The 17,660-nt window shown below is 32.3% G+C and overlaps 2 protein-coding genes across 7 annotated transcripts; both read right to left on the reverse strand.

Moving 5' to 3' along the window:
- Positions 1–305: 305 nt before the first annotated feature.
- On the reverse strand, positions 306–6,981 carry LOC107896772 (calcium sensing receptor, chloroplastic). 5 transcript variants are annotated; one of them, XM_016822040.2, is made up of 14 exons: positions 6,780–6,981; positions 6,238–6,340; positions 4,889–5,761; positions 4,473–4,573; positions 4,262–4,376; positions 3,964–4,041; positions 3,711–3,803; positions 3,424–3,507; positions 2,745–2,843; positions 2,129–2,191; positions 1,881–1,911; positions 1,611–1,657; positions 946–1,004; positions 306–827 (listed from the first exon to the last, which is right to left on the reverse strand). In XM_016822040.2, exons 2-14 carry the CDS (start codon positions 6,283–6,285, stop codon positions 611–613), a joined length of 1,908 nt encoding a protein of 635 aa, XP_016677529.2. In that variant the 5' UTR covers positions 6,286–6,340; positions 6,780–6,981; the 3' UTR covers positions 306–610. The 5 variants fall into 5 exon arrangements, with proteins under 5 accessions (XP_016677529.2, XP_016677528.2, XP_040934821.1 ...); XM_016822039.2 differs by having other exon boundaries at positions 6,238–6,343; XM_041078887.1 differs by having other exon boundaries at positions 6,688–6,981.
- Positions 6,982–7,862: 881 nt separating this feature from the next.
- LOC107896770 (INO80 complex subunit D) lies at positions 7,863–11,336 on the reverse strand. Of its 2 annotated transcripts, none has more exons than XM_016822037.2 (2): positions 10,736–11,336; positions 7,863–8,425 (listed from the first exon to the last, which is right to left on the reverse strand). In XM_016822037.2, the coding sequence occupies exons 1-2, from the start codon at positions 11,128–11,130 to the stop codon at positions 8,170–8,172; spliced, it is 651 nt and encodes a 216-aa protein (XP_016677526.1). In that variant the 5' UTR covers positions 11,131–11,336; the 3' UTR covers positions 7,863–8,169. The 2 variants fall into 2 exon arrangements, with proteins under 2 accessions (XP_016677526.1, XP_040934822.1); XM_041078888.1 differs by having other exon boundaries at positions 7,863–8,591; positions 10,736–11,268.
- Between the last annotated feature and the right edge of the window lie 6,324 nt (positions 11,337–17,660).

Below are 17,660 nucleotides of genomic sequence, written 5' to 3' on the forward strand. Positions count from 1 at the left end.
ATATTTACAATCTAATAACCACCTTGCAAAAGATGGCGGTCAGAATCAAAGAACTTAGGCTCACATAAACTCCATCCCTACAGAACGTCATACTTTTCATTGTGGGATTCAAAGTCACAATAATTATGGACAGACCAATTCTCCAGTTCATTTAGAACAGTTTGGATTTGAATTTGACCGTGTCCTGTTTGATATAGAATGTGTTGGATATAATGAGTTAAAATCCAGTCTATTAGGTTTTCATCCATTAATATTCAATACATTTATCATCTCCATTCAAATGTGTAAGACCCGCTTATTAAATATGAAGGTCAACTTGCGAATGATAATTAAACATATACTAAAACCAGTAACATATATTCTGCATACGGTTCGCCAATTTCTAACCAAAACCACCAAACTAAGCTAAGTTGAGCCACAATTGAAAGCAATTTTCAAACTTGTTTATTGGTTTGGCTGGTATTATTTGTTCAATGATTATTATTAGTATACAACTCTTGTTGATGTAACACTAATGTACAAGACTCATTCTTAGGGTATTGAAAATATTATATCAGTGAGGCAGGTCAACTTGCATTTCACCAATATGATGATGATGAAATCCAAGACCCTATGCTTCCGAGAGATCTACTTTCTCATTTATTGGAGTAATCGATGGATCTTCTGCATTGGATGGTTGAGATTCAAGCTTCGCAGCAGCCTGCAACACTCGGTTTTGAACATCTAAGGATGAAGGTGAGGTCGAAAGTCCAATGCCATTGGTCTCTAACTTCCCAGCAATCCATGAATATGCCACAGCTCCAACTTTAGCAGGACCCAACAACAACCTGGTGAAAGGTTACAAAGATGGAACAAAAATATCATTGCCGGCCGCTGAAATTAGGTAAAATCAGTTTACAGATCAAATTATTGGTCACACATGTAGTAGTGTTATAGAGGACTTACGTCAAATCTTTCTTCAGATCTTCAGCATTCTCATATGAAGAGACCCTCCGGTAAACGGTCTGGTGGAGTCATAAGCCAGCAATGAATAAGCATTAGAAAATCACCATTACTGGAGGGCCAAATTCAACTTAACTGCTAAAATATTCTCTTTAACATATAACCAAGGAGGTTCAGCACTAAGCCTCAACTAAAAGCAACAGTTCAATGTCGCATTAGTACATGCAAGGAGCAAAAGTCAACTTATCCTCTACAGTGGATCGATATCACTTTAGGCATCAAAGGAACCCACTCAATGTAAAAGGGTGCATTTAAGTACATGGCAATCAGATATCAAACCATTTTTGCCGTGAAAATCATATACATCTTCATGGGACTCAGGAAACATAGGTCCTTATTTCTGGTTTAACTGTGGCTATTTGGAGTGAATCACTGATGGCTATTTTATAATGAATCAGTTTTACTATGGTAAACCAGAATATTTCACACTAAGACCCGGGTCTTAATGATTGCAGTGAGTTCTAGTTTGACTAAAACCTCTGTATTGTCTTTTAAAACACAGCATTGAAAACAACCAAAATGCTGAAGTTAGTTTCAACTTTGAGAAACAACGAAATCAATATCAAAGAGACTGGCCAGAACAGTTTAAATCAGGTGAAATAACATACCAGGACAAGGCCAAGAATGCCAATAAGCTGTAATGATTTCTCCCACTCTGAAAAAAGAGAACTGGTAAATCAATAAAAACATTTTTAAAAAAGCATTTCTGATGTGCATAAGCATGACAGAATCCCAGGAAAATTAGGTTGAAGAGAATATTCAATAACAATATGAAAGTTTGAAGAAAGTGAAAACTGCATGTTTGATGACTCACAATCAATCATTTCTTCTGAGTTTCAATTAAAAATATATATATATTTAAAGTACAAGATACACACCTAGCAGTGCATAAATTGCTGCTATGGAACCCTGCAACAAAGATATTTATTAGAATTTAATGGGTTTCAATCGATATAATTCATGTGTTACATATGAGGACAATGATGACAGTGCATGTTTCTAAATACCAAATATCATTTTAATATCAATTCGATCTAGCGTAATTAAAATACCATTTTCTTGGGGTTCATCTTACTAGTACATAAACTGAAGCACATATGTATCACTCAAGGAACCCTAGTCTTACCACACCACACCCAAGAACTTGTACTGGAGATGGATTGATATCTTCTAAAATTGCCTCAGCTTCCTGTGGTGAACACAAGTTAAGATTTATTACATTAGCAATTTTAAAAAGTAATAAAAAAGAAGAGTTAGAGAAAGCATATTTTTATTTCAAATAATTCAAGGATGAAATATTTTGAAACCCTAGATCAGTTTTGGCTTAGAAGTGTCCTTAAGGCAAGACTTTCTAGCAATGCGCAACAGATTATGTTGTCGGATGTTTAACATGTGTGTTATTAGAAGCATATTGCAATAGATTTCTTTGATCATATGCTATAAGCAGCTATCATATTTGGTAGTAATAACATCTAAGATTGTAACCTACATACAACTCCTAAAATCAATCACATTAACTCAAAAAAAAAAGTGTTATTTTCCATCCCTCATTTGATCTTGGTCAACCAGTTCAGTCTATCAAATATGACTTCAGTGTTAGCTAAGGTCTTCTAATTACAAAAAAAAATAAAAATAAAAATAAAAAAAGAAACAAATTATATTCTCGTGGTGCTGGTAAAAAAGTTCAGCACTGGACAGTACTTAAAAGTTTTTGGGAAAAGGGAATAAAGCATAAGAAATACCTCATTAAGTATAGAAAGCGCTGTCTCTGGCTTTAGTTCCTTAACTCGGAGACCCTGATTCACCCAAGATTGGAAGCCACCCTGGACCAAGTATGGTCTCTGTGATGTAAAGCACAAATTAACAATTAGTTTATGTAAGCTAATTTGCAGTATCGAGCAACCTACAAAACTCATTAAATGCAATAACTAGGGCAGAAGTGCAAGAGGTTAGTAGATAAGATATCTAACAAAAGGATTTAGATTGTACTGAGAGAGCAGGCAACAATGCAGCGTTGAAATTCTGAAATGAGAGATTAGGATTTAGGGATCTAACTATTTGGAGCTTGCATATTTGCATTTTGGGTTTGGTAAATTTTTCTAAACCATAAGGGACCAAATTAATAATAAATTCAAAATCTAACTAGATTTCATCTATGTTGGTTATTTCAATTTGATCAGAATATGCTCACTCCTTAGTCCAAAGACAGTCATTAAATATCTAGCTGTAATCTTTCAGAATAGGTGAACTCCCACATTGATTCAGGTTTCCAACACAACACTATGAGCCTATGACATGAATGTTAATTTACGGAAAAATGATACACTTGTGAATTCCTGATAAGGCGACTCCCCTATTTCATCATATTTTTGTGTATCTCAAGGAAATTTTCTTGTACTCCGAAAATTCAGAAACACATACCTTAACCCCAAGATTTCTCAATGATCTTGCAATTCCTTTGGAGCGACTACCATCAGCATCCATAATTATGACCTTGGACCTGTCCTAGAAGTGGTAGAAAGAACAAAGTCAAAGGTTAGTAACAAAGCGTGTTAACTAGTAGTTTAGCTCAAGGTAGATCCAGTAAGAAAAATACTAGATGTGCATGATCACCGTTTAGATAAGAAATAACTCATAATAAATTTATAGAAATAACTTCAGTTTGTCCCCCTAACTTCAGAGGTAGTGACAAAAACCAAGATACAAACCTCAATGGTTTTCAAGTTCCGAATAACTACAGCAATCAAGGAGTCATCAAGGTCCCTTCCACTCTTCAATACTTTACCCATTAAGCCATTAACCTGAGTACCAATGAACACCATAAAATATAGCGCTTCAGAGAACATAAAAGCAAACACCAATTCGTATTGCTTAGTTTGCAAAGAGCTTAGAGCCATATTTAGCACTAAGCGGCAGAGCAAAAGTATTGATTTCAGGTAAGATTGTGATGTTTATCCAAACCTCAGGTAAAGATACACATGCATAACGAAACCGAGCTACTCGCCGAAGATCGGGAATGCCATCTCTCTCTCTAAGGACCTTGAAAAAGTTAATACCCAAAAATAAGCCACTTCAAAAGTTCAAATTCAATAGAATAGGAAAAGTAATTTTGACCTCAGGAGAATAACAGATTAACCATCTACGAGGGCAACTTATAACTACATACAAAAAGAGTCCAGTAACACCGTTATGACAACAGTGTCAGCCTCTCACAGGCATGCTATTGTATCATTGCCCAGACAAGTTTACAGTCTCTTACCTCTGGCCGGACATCAATAAGGAAAGCATTCTCCTTTCCAGACAAGAGCTCCAAAGTTAGCTTAGGAGATAAGTCCCCAGAGTAACCACCGTATGCCCATACCCAGTAAAACACCCTGCACAGATCTGATACAAAATAAAACTCGCCATTCGAGACAAGAAAATATTCTTGACAATGTCTAATTAAAATGAGCACATAAGAACATTCATACCATAAAGAGGCTGGGGTGCCAAAAAGAAGGAAAAATGGGACAATGGGATCACTCGGGTCAAACCCTAGACTCCTTTCCACCCCCTCAATGCCGGTGTAAACCTGGTTAACGTAAATTGAAATTCAGTGAAAAAAAAAATGCTCCCAACTAAACTACAATGGTGAAATAGCTGATAGGAATCTCAACTTTAGATCTTCAATTTTGCAGGACCTAAGTAACAAACTGAGGATTAATGAATTTAATGAAAAACGATTTATCATTGACATAGAAAAGTAAATACAAAGGAAAGTTATATGCTCCAACTCATTGTTCCAGTTCAATTGATTCCTATTAATACCAACTACTTGCTAATATCTACAAGTAGAAATTTGTTTGTGGATGCTCAAAACTGATATCTATGACAAATAAAAGGGTACCTGTTGCAGGGCTGCACCAACAGGCTTTAAGGTTTTTCCGGTTCTCTCTTCGTAAAGAGTTAATGCATCTTTGATCTCTGGTGGAAGACGTTCCTTGGCAGACCCATAATAATATCCAAAAGAGGAAGCGCCATTAAATAAAGAATTCTCCACTACAACTATTGTACGTCTCAACAAGTCAACAGCAAAAGCATTAGCTTTATTTGAGGCTTCATTCAAATCATTTGACAAGTTAGAGACCTTATTATCAGCTAATGCTTGAGCGTTGTCTACAGCTTCAGAGGCACTTGTTGTAACAGAAGTCATAGAAGAAGTAATTTTATCCAATAAGTTTTTCATAGCATTCTCTCCCCTGTTCACTGAAGAGTTGAAGGACTCATTAACCCCAGTCAGAAATTTATCAAGACTGTTTATTCCACCGGATAGTGAATCGTTGTCAAAGTTCAGGGTGCTAGACGCTGCAATTGGATTCTCAACCATTGTGTCAATAGTTGAGATGGTTTCAGATCCCACCATCCCCATGGAATTATTGGCATTTTCTACAGATTGGTTTGTTAAATCCACAAGTTTCTCTTCTAATGCGTTTGAGTCATTTACTGCTTTGACTGAAGAACTCCAGACATTAGAAATGTTGCATTTAGCATCATTGAACTTTTCTGGGCAAGAATAATTATTAATGAGGTCCATAGGCACTGGTTGTTCAGTGGTTTCAGCAAAACTGGTGTAGAAAGGTTCCATTGCTTGTGGTTTAAAGGACATTCTATGGAGATTTCCTCCTGACATTCCCAGAACAGACTTGTCTTGTGCATTACATCTGAACTGAAAATCCTTTTGGAATGGAGTGAAAGGTCGCAAGCCACCATGGAAAGAAAGCTGCTAGAGGCATTGTTTCGAATAAATACCGTTTTAAGGAATGTCAGGATTCAGGAAAATAAAAAAACATTAGTTATATGAGAAAATGAATGCCTTAGCAATGGAAGCAAGACAAAACAAGCAAACATAACCGTCTACTAATTTATCCTATAAAATAAATTCCCAAAATAACTAGGACATATTAAAGACTTAAAATAAAAGATATTGTCTACTGAGACGCAGACACAAGCATTCCATCAATGCAGCTGTGATTGACCAACCAACTTGTAAAAACACCTAAACATTCAAACAAACTTGATGTTCCATAAGCAATTAAACTTGATTAATTCTATTAAATTTTAGTTACTTGAGCTTGAAACAATCTAAATTTAAAAAATGATATAAAACTTAACTCAAGGATAAAACTAAAGCGGTACAAGCAAGTCAACCAGTGCATGGAAGAAGAAATTTATGGTTTAAGAAAGTGAAGACTCCACCTGAGAATGTGAAGAAGAACCAGGGGTGGCTGAGCAAACAGGCAACATAGCGCAAATGTTCTAAATAGCTACAACCTTTGAAAGTTCACCAAACTCTCATTTTCTGCTGGAAGCAAAAAAAAAAAAAAACTCATCAATCTCCAATATAAACACACCCTTTTGAAGAAAAATTCCAAGTTCATAAAATGAAATCTTCAAACAAACCGAAAAGGGAAAACTTTTAGGATAATTCAAGGTCAAAGTGAATCAAAAGTATCAGTAGGATAGAGCTTAAGCCATTTGTTAAACTGATTCCTTTATTGAGTTCCTTCAAATCTCTGGACACATTGCATTTAACAATACACAAATGCCAGAAACACCAACACTAAACAAATAGATTCCTCAACGTGGGGTTCTTGAAACTTTAATGAAAAAGAAATAAAGATAACATAAAATCTTCAAATTTGGTACCAAGTAATCCACTCTCTATTGCACACAAAAAAAAATGAAGGAAAATAAAATTAAAAACAAGTTGAGAATGTGAAGAGTTGAAGGGAACTAACAGGTTAATGGATACTAGTGAGTAGGAGGGAGAAAGATGAAAATGAAGAAAATATAAATAAAACAAAAAAAGAAACGGGAGACGATGGAAAATCGTGTGGCTTGTCGAAGCCATTGCAATGCCCATTAGCTTCTTAATCTATAGATGGGCTGAGTTGGCTCCTCTTTGCCTCTCGTTTTGGTTTTGTGGGGACGAAAATTTCGTTGTCAGTTTCACCATCGCATCACCAATCAAACTAGGAAATACAAAAATAAAATAAAATCTAAAAAAAAAGGTATCTAATTCGACTTGCTTACTTGATTCACGTAAAATGTCAGTAAATATATATATATATATATATATATCAAAGGAAGGTTAAAAAGTAAATGGGTCAAATTGTTGAAGGAAAAGGGACAAGTGTATGGGAATTATTGTGGACTTGAAATGTAATATGATTTATTTAAAATGCTAATGGGAGGCTGTCTTATATGTTGCAGTCCAGAGATGGTACCCTGAAAAGGTAAAATTAGTTAGTCTTAATGGCTTTCCATTGATGACTCCAACAGCTGCTTTGCTGTATTTATCGTAGTGTGTAAAGCAAGAAATATTGAAATTGTCCACATGTTTGCAACAAAATTGTGGAAATTAGTGACCGACTGCAGGTCTGCACAAAGAAGCATAAAATTTATGTTATTTGGAGAGAATATGATGTGGTGGAATACAAGTATATTCATGTAGGATTATATTCAGCATATTATAACGTGAATCAAATTATTGGTTGACAGAAACTTCAAGTGTTTTTTACGGAAATTAAAAGCCCCTTGATTTTTACTCGTAAAATAGAGAAAAAGAACATTCATCTTAAAAATATTTAAAACTCTCTTATTTTAAATAAATAAAAAAAATGGATCAAAGCTACGACACATGGTTTATTCCAAGATTTTTTTTTTAATCATTTAACATTGAAATGAAAGGTTCAATATTTAACTTTCTTTCAATTCAATAGGTTATACAAATCGAACCGATATGTTAAATTTCATTCGTTGGTTTTATTAACTGTTCATTCACCAAAAGTTGAATTCTCACACTTTATGAAAAGTGAAAATCCAGAAAGTCGAAGGTCTTTTTTTTATTATTACATTTTCAATGAAAAATGAAGTAAATACACGTAAAGGAAGGAATATATAAAACTTAACGTCAAAACCGAACAATAACAAAAGGTTAAAAAATAATGGGCAACAACAAAAAGCTACCTTCACATAACATGCAAAAATAATAACCTTCAATGCACATATCCAGTGTCTCACAGCATTTTCACTCATACTAGGCCTAGACACTGAAATATGGAAGCGCCGCCAGCAGCAATAAAGCTACCTATTTCTGTTGGCTTAACATGTTTTGCGAAATAATATTCAACTTTCACTAGTTTTCTCTTCAATCTTGATTTTAGTTGCTGATTTTCGTTGTGCTTCTCTTCTTTTAGATTGAATCTGACGAACATACTCGGCAACAACAACATGCAACTTCGGAGCGAGCTTACTTGGAGAAGAGACATTAAGGCCTGCCCTTTTCAATGCTCGTTGAAGATGTTTTTCAGCCGCTTGAGCATGGACCGGGCAATGAGGAGGATTAATAGATCTTAGGATTGGTTTCTTGCAAAGCTGCCCACTATATATAAAAGATACCGTTTCTTAAATTTACTAAAACTAATATATTATAAGGCTCAACTTTTGACCACTTCGGCCAAAAAACCATGAAGAAAAAATGTAGTAAGAAAGTATTACAAGAAACACAAACTCAGGCATGGATAGACATGGTTATCCAATATAGTGACCTACATAAGAAATAAAGCCAACCATAAATGAAGCAGTTGTTATCCTACTCGAGCAAAGGTATGATAGTAATTGGCACCACTAAGGCAACATCTAAAAATTGTGTAACCTATGTGTGCCCTAGCATGCAGATCCCAAATGTCCAAAATGGACAGAGCAACAGATCCAATGTCTAGTTTTAATGTGTATTTGGCCCAGCTCATGAATGAATTTTTCTGCAACAAAGGTAGAAGTAATGTCTTTTGCTCTTGAAGTTCTAAAATTTTTCTAGCCTATGCAGGAATCCCATTGTGGTTTTCAGACAAAACAATAAACCAAAGCATCTTCAAGAAAGAGCTCATCTATAGTCACATTCAATGAAATTCTTTTGCATTCTCACTTTGCCCTTTAAACTATTGGAAAATTATAACTTTTCCACATTCATCATTCCTTTTACTTCCCCTTGATTTCATTCATTTATGTTTTATGTCTAATTAACAAAAAAATTATTTTCTCAAAACCTATCATTTAGTTTAATAACATTGAATATTTTATTTTTATTTACTAAGAAGAAAATTAATAAAAATATTTTTCAACACCATACAGCACTTCTGCATTAAATTTGCAGAACACTCATGGTAGTTGCACATCAAGTGAATCAGGTTAACTATGTTAGTGACTCTGTCTCCAATGGCACTTCTTTAGTGAAGCCCCAGCCATGCCAAAAGGCCCATTGTCATTTATATAGGTAGTAAATAAAATATCGATATCCAAGTCTCAATTGCAGGTGCAGAACTCACAGAACTTAATATAGTGTAAGGTGGTTAGCTAACATGTGGCAGTGGTCCAGTCCAATAATCCCATATATATTATTTAAATTAATTTTCGCGAACAAAACAAAATTCCTGTAGTAAAATCACATACCAAGCATATGAGCATTAACATCCCATGCATCTAAGCCCCAAATTTTACAATATAGTCGAATTGAATATTATCCCAAATGACTGAAGTAAACATCAAAAGACAATTTAATCAGTGGAGACGAAAGCTGAGACTATGACATAACAGGTAGGATTAGTTTTCATATCCTATGTATCTTGGCCTCATGCTTGAGTATTGGTTACAGGCGTGTGTCCTACAAGGGTATTGTTAGATTTTTCTATTTTTTTTCCATATATTTGGAGGATCCTTGAAGGTCATACCCCCATATCTATGTCTCAGACACAAGGGTCAGACATGAATACTTCAATAAAAATGATGAGTTGAAGCAAAATAGCTTGTATCCACAGAAGAGTTAATATCAATCCAAATTTTTGGAATGCTTTCAAGAGATTGAGGCAACCAAAGCCAAAACTCTCTTCAACCTTTCTTAAGCATGACCATATGCCACACACAACAACTTCATTCTCTTTTTTCTATAAATGATTTCATTCCTTTAGGTTTGGGGCATAAGATTACAAACCAAAGACCATCTACACATATATATTATCTTAACCTATCTTACAACAAATATTGCACGGTAAATGCAACCCCATGGTTAATTAGAACATATATGACATTCTCTCTAATAACACTTGGTCACTCACATCAATCATAGAAACTTCTTCTCCTACTAAAACATCTAATCAAGGATCCTCTATGACATGAGAGAAAATAAAAAAGAAATAAACCATATTCACAAGAACACACCATAGTTGCAATGGCATTTAAATTCCATCATATGTTCTTTCTCTAGAGACTGCCAAAACCACTTCATTGTTTCAACACACAAAGCATCTTTAAATAGCCGAATACCTTATCCCATTCACAACAAAACTGTGGTTGGAAAAGAAAATAGCATCTACTTAAAAAAGACCCTCAACTTAATGTTGATATTCTTCAGATCGCTCGCTCAAGATTCCTCATATCACCGTACAGGATCAAAACTTTATGTTCTAAACAAGAGGAAGACTCATTAATAAATTCAATTTACCAAATTCAGTAAATCCAAGTGCATAAATATTACCAAGATCACCCAAAAAAAAAGAAAGGAAAAAAAATTCATGATTTTCCCTAATAAATCAATTACAATTAAACCCTAATTGAACTTATAGAAGGAATCGCGCTTAAGAAAAAAAAGCAGAAATCACATAAAAATAAAATCGTGAATTATATAAAAAGAACTAACCTCTTGATAGGAAAATTACAGCCTCGATATAGGATCTGATTTGTATCCTTCAAAATATGCTTATGACAAAACCGAGTCAACGCCATCGCTTTATCTTTGCAATCTGAAATCTGACACTTGAGCTGAAACCCTAACCCTAACTTATTATTTTCATCGTTCTGTTCGCCATTCTTCTTCTCGTCTTCTTTGAAGGGGCTTTTTCCATACAGCCAATAGTATTCCTTGTGCTTTCTCTTGAGCTCCTCCATTAGACTCCAGTAGTGAGCTTTGTAGAGCCTCGCCAGCTGCTTCACCCGCCGTGACCGCCGACGAAGCACCTCTTGTCGGCTCAGGTAGTCGGACTTGGAGAGGGCCAAGTCCTCGTCGGTGCCATCGATTGTAATGGAATCAGCCATAACTGGAGGTGATACGGTGGTGCAGGATGGGGAAATCGAGTTGGCGCACTTTTCTTTTTTTTAACTAAATTGGGGGGTTTTGAAAATTTTTCTGTTTTGTTCCGAGTTTTCATAACGAGTAAATATTATAAAGAAGGCGAGCGCAAAAAAGAGAAAAATTCTAAAACAAGCTTCTTCCCCTCAGCTCACCGTAACAAAGCCAAAAGAAACCGGTTAAACCGGTCAAAAAAAATTAATAGTTAAAGAAAGATTTTTATTCAACGCAAAACCACGTGGGTGGGAGAGTAAAACACTATCCCCCCGGCCCAGCCCTTCCTAAAACCCTCTTCTCTTCCCTATTGATTACACCATAGGAAGCATCAGAAATACAAGGCGGGAAGATATGCAATCAAAGTCTATCGGAAAGACAACTCATCCAACACATACCTGAAGACTCTTGCACCATCGCTACCCAGCTAGTCTTCGAGTCCTCCCAAAATATACTTTCTAATATCAAAAGAAGATGACGTGGATTAATCAAAATATTAAACATGGTACACATACTATGTCATTAGCTAACTATACTTGCTACATTATCAAACACATTAAAATTTTATAAATAATTACAGTTTTAGAATTTTTCAAATTAAAAAAAATCAGAACTCAAGAAATTTTACAAAATATTAAAATTTTTATAAAATTACTAATATTCAAAGTCTTATAAATTATTGAATATTTTATTTTTTTTTAAATTTATGTACATTTTATTGAGTTTTTTTTTTAAAATTTTAAATAATTTTTTTTAGAATTTTTTATACTTTTAGAATTTATATACATATATTTTTTTTGTAAATTTAATAATTTATATATATATAGCTTTTGTAATTTTAACTATTTTGTCTAATTTTTAAATTTTTATTTATTTTTTCAAAAAATTTGAGTGTTTTTTATAAAAAATTTAAATATTAATTTATTTTTATAAAAATGTAATTTTTTAATTTTTCATTAATTTTTAAATAATTCGTGTTTCATATAATATTATAGGATATGTAATAAATATTGTAATAGGGTAATGTTTTTGTAACAACACAAAAATTTTACGAGAATTGTTCTATTACAAAATATATTACGCAGATCATAAGAAATTATGTAATTAAATAATATATATTGCAATTCTTGTTACATAATATATTACAAAATTACAATATATTTTTGAAAGTTTTACACTATATACTAGATCTTGTCACACTAACGATGTTGATAAAAATATTTTTTTTTAATTTATTCAATAATGAATATTGGTGGAGTTGATGAATTGGTATTTTAATGTTATTAAACACTTGTTCCATCTTTGAATTTATGATTTATAATTATTTTATTTAAAGATGATATAAAAATTTGAAAAAAATAAAAGTACCGTTATAATATTATTTATAATTTAAAAGAAGTGATATTTTTGTAATTTTATAACTGAGTTGGCAACCAAGTGAAGGGTTACACCAACCCACTAAAGTACTTAAATAATACTAGAAATCTTATTAGACAAGTACACTTATAGAAATCACATATTTAGAACATATATGTATGTATAAAATTAGCATAAAATAAACAATGAAACATATGGTTAAAAACTAATTATTCATAATAATACATGAAATATATTTGACACTAAAATAAAAAATTAGATTAAATTATGAGTAAAACGAAATTTAAACATGTAAATACAACAAATTAACAATACTAAATACCCTATAATTATTTATCATTTGTTGTAATCAAAATAAAGATAATAAATTGTGCATATTAAGAAAACATATAAAAACATTAAAACTAATCTGATTAAGTGGTGAATTTAAAATGTTACTAATCCAAATGACGAAAGTTTAAATTTCACAATATACATATTTTTATTAGTTTTTGTTAAAATGAGAAGATTAAAATACCCTCAAATAGTATAATTTATTTTAATTGTAAAAAGACATTTTTATAATTTCTCTATCCAAATTAGTGAGATCGAGAGTGACATCAACTTAGTAAAACACTTAATAAAAAATATTGATAGTATAAATATAGATAATAAATATTGTAATGAAGTAATATTGTAACGCTCTGAATTTTTGAAATAATAAATGGTGTTGTTCCAAGACCAAACGCAATAGAATTTTAATAAATTTTGGAAATAAATTGATTAGTTGAAAGATTATGAAATTAAAAATGTAGAAAATTGATTAAATTGTAAGTTTTGAAAAATTAGAGGATTAAAATACAATTTAATCAAAAAGATTTAATGTAAGCTGTTATTAATTATTTGACATGGAATGACTTACAATATGTGTCAGTGTGATGAAAATCACTTTTAAATCAAATTGAAAAAGATAAATTTTCATAAGATATAACCAAGTTAATAAAACTAACAAAATGCTTAAAATCTGAGTTAGACAAAATAGGATATGTACCTTATACATAAGACGATAATGTTTTGCATGCCAACATTAATCATTCTATTTGAAAAATTTTGAACATAATTTTTCAAGGTCAATAAAGAAAGGTGTTCTAATTAACATACTTCAAATAGTATATACAATGAATCTCAATACTTATTGAATATCGAAAATCCTCAAATTCTTAAATTCTTTCAATAATTTATCTTGTAATAAGATTTTAAAGTTCATATAGGTAAACTCAAAACCAATTATAAATAAATTGATGTAAGATTGTAAATTCTAGATTCAAGTACAAAAGTATACTTTTCAGTTGGTTCAAATGAAGAAAAGAGACATCTTTATTAGGATGAGGAAAAAATAACACACACTCGACTTGATGTTAGTAGTGTTAGTAGTGGTAAAAGGAGATGAATTGGTGGCTTTCAATGATTCTTGGTATTGAGAGAATCAGACAAACTCGTCAACAAAAACTAGAATGGGCTTCTCAAAGATGAATTGGCTACAAAAGATTCATTGAGTGAGTTGTTTTCTGAAGTTTCTTGCTATAGCTCCTGACAGTAGTAGCACGCAATTCCTCTTGATTCTTGCATGTGATTTTCAATGGTTGCTCAATACCCCTCCTCTATCGGGCATCTATTCCATCTACCTTGATCAACAAGGGAACTATTATTCAGCTATGATGAGTGTGAATTTCTTAAACAAACTACTATTCTAAAGGTGTCACGTAAAGTGAAAATCTCAGACCCAGAGATTTGGAGCAAAAAAGGTCATAATAAGCATAAGTTGTGAGAGATTCATCTTGTATTATCTCTAATCCATATCTGCCTTGTATTACCCTTAGAAGGGTCATTAATAAGATGATCATTCTTATCAATACTTCTTGAATAAAGATCCATCCTTTTACTCCAATCCAAATAAACTAGAACCAGCTCATGCTCAGTAATTCTTGTAATTACAGGAACAACATCCATCAAAGACTTGGTCTAAATCATTTTATAAAACCCCCAACAACACTCAACCAAGATTGCCAACGTCAGCAATACAACCTTAATCACAATTGACAATGCCTGAAAATTCCAGGAAATAATCCCAGACCAGACACAAAAGGCAAATCCAAATAACAAAATAATACCCGGCAATAGCCACAAAAAAGAAAGAAAGAAAGAAACATAGTCGCTATCCCACCAATAATAAGGAACAAACATAGAAGAGAGCAGAGACTTATGGAAGCCAGTTCCTAGGAATCTGGTGATCAAGCTTTGTAGAGCTTGTTGGTGGAACTACTTGGGGCTGTTTGAAACAAGTTAGACATGAGAAAAGTAATCTTGGATACCATGTACATCAGAATGGGAGAAGAAAGCGAAATATATTTTCATTCAACTGATAAGGTACTTATTTATATACAGTGTAACCTCCTAAAATAGGAAAGAATCAACTATTAAATACTAAATATCTGCTTATTTACAAATCTAATCCCTATAATTCTGCTACACACTAATCCCGATGATTTTGTTGATTACAATCTATTCAGTAATAATTAGTTCCTGTTCTGTAACAAATAGAATGATGCTTACCAGATTGTTTATCGTGATTTTGAGTATTTTATATTTAAAGTCATTAAAAAATAAATAAAAAATTACAAAAATATATAAAAGTGTAAGAAATATAAAAATTGTGAACCTTATAAAATTATTATAAATGACTAAAAATTATAAAAAAATATTAAAAATCACAAAAATTTTAATTAAATTTTTTTAAAAATTCTTAAAAATATTTTAAAATATAGAAATTTATTAAAAATATTATAAAAATTAATTTAAAGTGCAGAAATTATATATATATATATAAAATTATAAAAATATCATTACAAATTAAATCAATTTTTAATATTTTTAATATTTTTAAATATCTTTCATTAATAATTGGTTTTTATGATTTTTATTTTTTTAATAATATTTTTAATATTTTTAAATTAACTTAATTTTAAAATATTTTTAATAATTTCCTATATTTTTAATATATTTTCATAAATTTTACAATTTTTCATAATTATATAATATTTTTATAGTTTATATAAATTAAACAAATAGTTTTTATAATTTATATATTTTTTAGTCATTTATAATATTTTTTATAAGTTTTTTAATTTTTATTTTGTTGCACTTATATATTTTTTATAATCTTTAAATATTTTTATAATTTTCTATAATTTTAAACATTTTTTATTAAATTTAAATATAAAATATTATTTTTTGCCACATGCAGCAATTTTGATGTGACACGTGGCAGAATAACATGAAATACAGCTATCAATACTATGTAATGGTTGACTGTTGATTTTAACAATGAAAGGTTTAATTTATTAAAATTTTTATATACAGGCATTTCGTGGCTAATTGTCAATTAGATAAAACATATACAACTTAGCCATGCGATTTATCCAATTTTGCTGGAAAGAAAGCTAACCTTCCTTGAAGCAATGAAATTGGAAGTTGAACGTCTCCAGCTTAATATTTCTGCTGCTGACAGAGATAGAACTCTGTTGTCTATAGGAACTTATCCGACCATAGTTCTTGATGCATTGGTCTTTGACTATGTTAGGGTGTTGATCAGCTCACGAAGAAGAGTCCATGCTGATACTGCAGCCTATAAAGCTTTGGATGAGGTTACAGGGTCCTCACTCCTGGATGGCCTTTCTGATAGGAATCGTCTGTTTGCTATTGAAGTACTGTTGAAACAATTACTTGCTGGGGAGGAATCACTTGCCGAGTTTCCATTACATTGTTCTTTCATTGATGCCGTGTCTGGATAAGTTGAATGGTTCTCTTAAAATAACCAGGTTTGCAAAGTATTGGCATGAAAGCGTCTGCTGCTAAGCATCTTTATTAGTTCAATTTCAATCAAGAAGGATATATCATCTCCAGCTGCTTCATGCTTGTTAGCTACCATTACCTTTCCAGACTATGAAACACATTGACTGTATCTTTCATCGTCTGGTGATGATCTATTTCCTTATTTAAACATGAATTCCTATTTGTACTTTGTGCATCTTTGAATTCATATTATTTTAAGAATGCATTTGACACCTAAACTGTACCCAAATGTTTGGTTTTATACCTAAAGATAATCATGTAGTTAAGTATTTGAACTTTGCCTCCATTAACCAAATTTAACATTCCAGTAACTCTGTTACCATAAAGAGTGACATTTCTCCAAGGGCCATAAAAACCCAACAGCTGTTGGGTTTTAATAGCCAATTGGGGATATACCTGTCTTCCTTCAGAAATAGTTATGACTTCCTTCACTCACCAAGGGATCTTTCCTTTGTCCCATTTCACTAATAGCTCATTCCTCTAGGAAAAGAAAGAGAATAAACTACCATTCTATTTCAACCACCATAAATAACTATTGACAATATGCTATTCGTACTAAAAAACTTTGCTAACTCTACAGTTTAGCCCCTAGTCTCCTCTCTAAACATCGTAGGTCCATATTATGAGTGAAATGTTACTTTTATCTATTCAATTGTGCTTACAGACGTTGGTTTCGGTAGTGCAAATTCTGGTTAATGATGATTACTCGTAAACACATGCATGTTGCATGAGCCATGTTGCTGTTGCTTATTTTTGCTCATATATTCATTTAGCATTATTTTGGTACCATCTAAATCCAGTTCATGTTATTTTCTTTTAATGTCAATTCACTCCTTACAATCATTTCTCAGAATATAGAGTACGATTATTTTTCATTTAGCATTATTTTTGCTCATATATTCATTTTACAGGATGGAGTAGGATACAACATGGTGACCATCGCGGAATATAGATTGCCTGAAGTGAAACCAGGAACTGTTATGTACTTTCATTTCCCCCTTCTCAGTAGGGGCTATGGGTTTACACCTTTAGTCATGATCTTGAAGTGTCACATGTCATCTCCCATAGATGAGTCTGAGGCAAGTTGGCCAAGTGTTTGTTTCCTTAGGTCTAAGTAGAGTGTTGATTAGACGCATTGTTAATCATTTTGAATGAGAAATGACAGTTCACGTTAGAAGTGACTGTTAATGAGCGAGGCTCACATGGGTGAATAGTCTAGGAGCAGTTGCGAGGG

The sequence above is a fragment of the Gossypium hirsutum genome, chromosome A10 (assembly GCF_007990345.1).
Source record: "Gossypium hirsutum isolate 1008001.06 chromosome A10, Gossypium_hirsutum_v2.1, whole genome shotgun sequence".
NCBI lineage: Eukaryota > Viridiplantae > Streptophyta > Magnoliopsida > Malvales > Malvaceae > Gossypium > Gossypium hirsutum.

What these genes read in the sequence shown, in the direction of transcription:
- LOC107896772 (XM_016822040.2), bottom strand. Translation starts at nt 6,285, where the DNA reads ATGTTGCCTGTTTGCTCAGCCACCCCTGGTTCTTCTTCACATTCTCAG. An exon ending in GGCACCCCAGCCTCTTTATG is followed by an intron (nt 4,377 to 4,472) that starts GTATGAATGTTC and finishes AGATCTGTGCAG; the next exon opens with GGTGTTTTACTGGGTATGGG. An exon ending in AGCAATTTATGCACTGCTAG is followed by an intron (nt 1,658 to 1,880) that starts GTGTGTATCTTG and finishes CTCTTTTTTCAG; the next exon opens with AGTGGGAGAAATCATTACAG.
- LOC107896770 (XM_016822037.2), bottom strand. Translation starts at nt 11,130, where the DNA reads ATGGCTGATTCCATTACAATCGATGGCACCGACGAGGACTTGGCCCTC. An exon ending in TGTAATTTTCCTATCAAGAG is followed by an intron (nt 8,426 to 10,735) that starts GTTAGTTCTTTT and finishes TTTTATATATAG; the next exon opens with TGGGCAGCTTTGCAAGAAAC.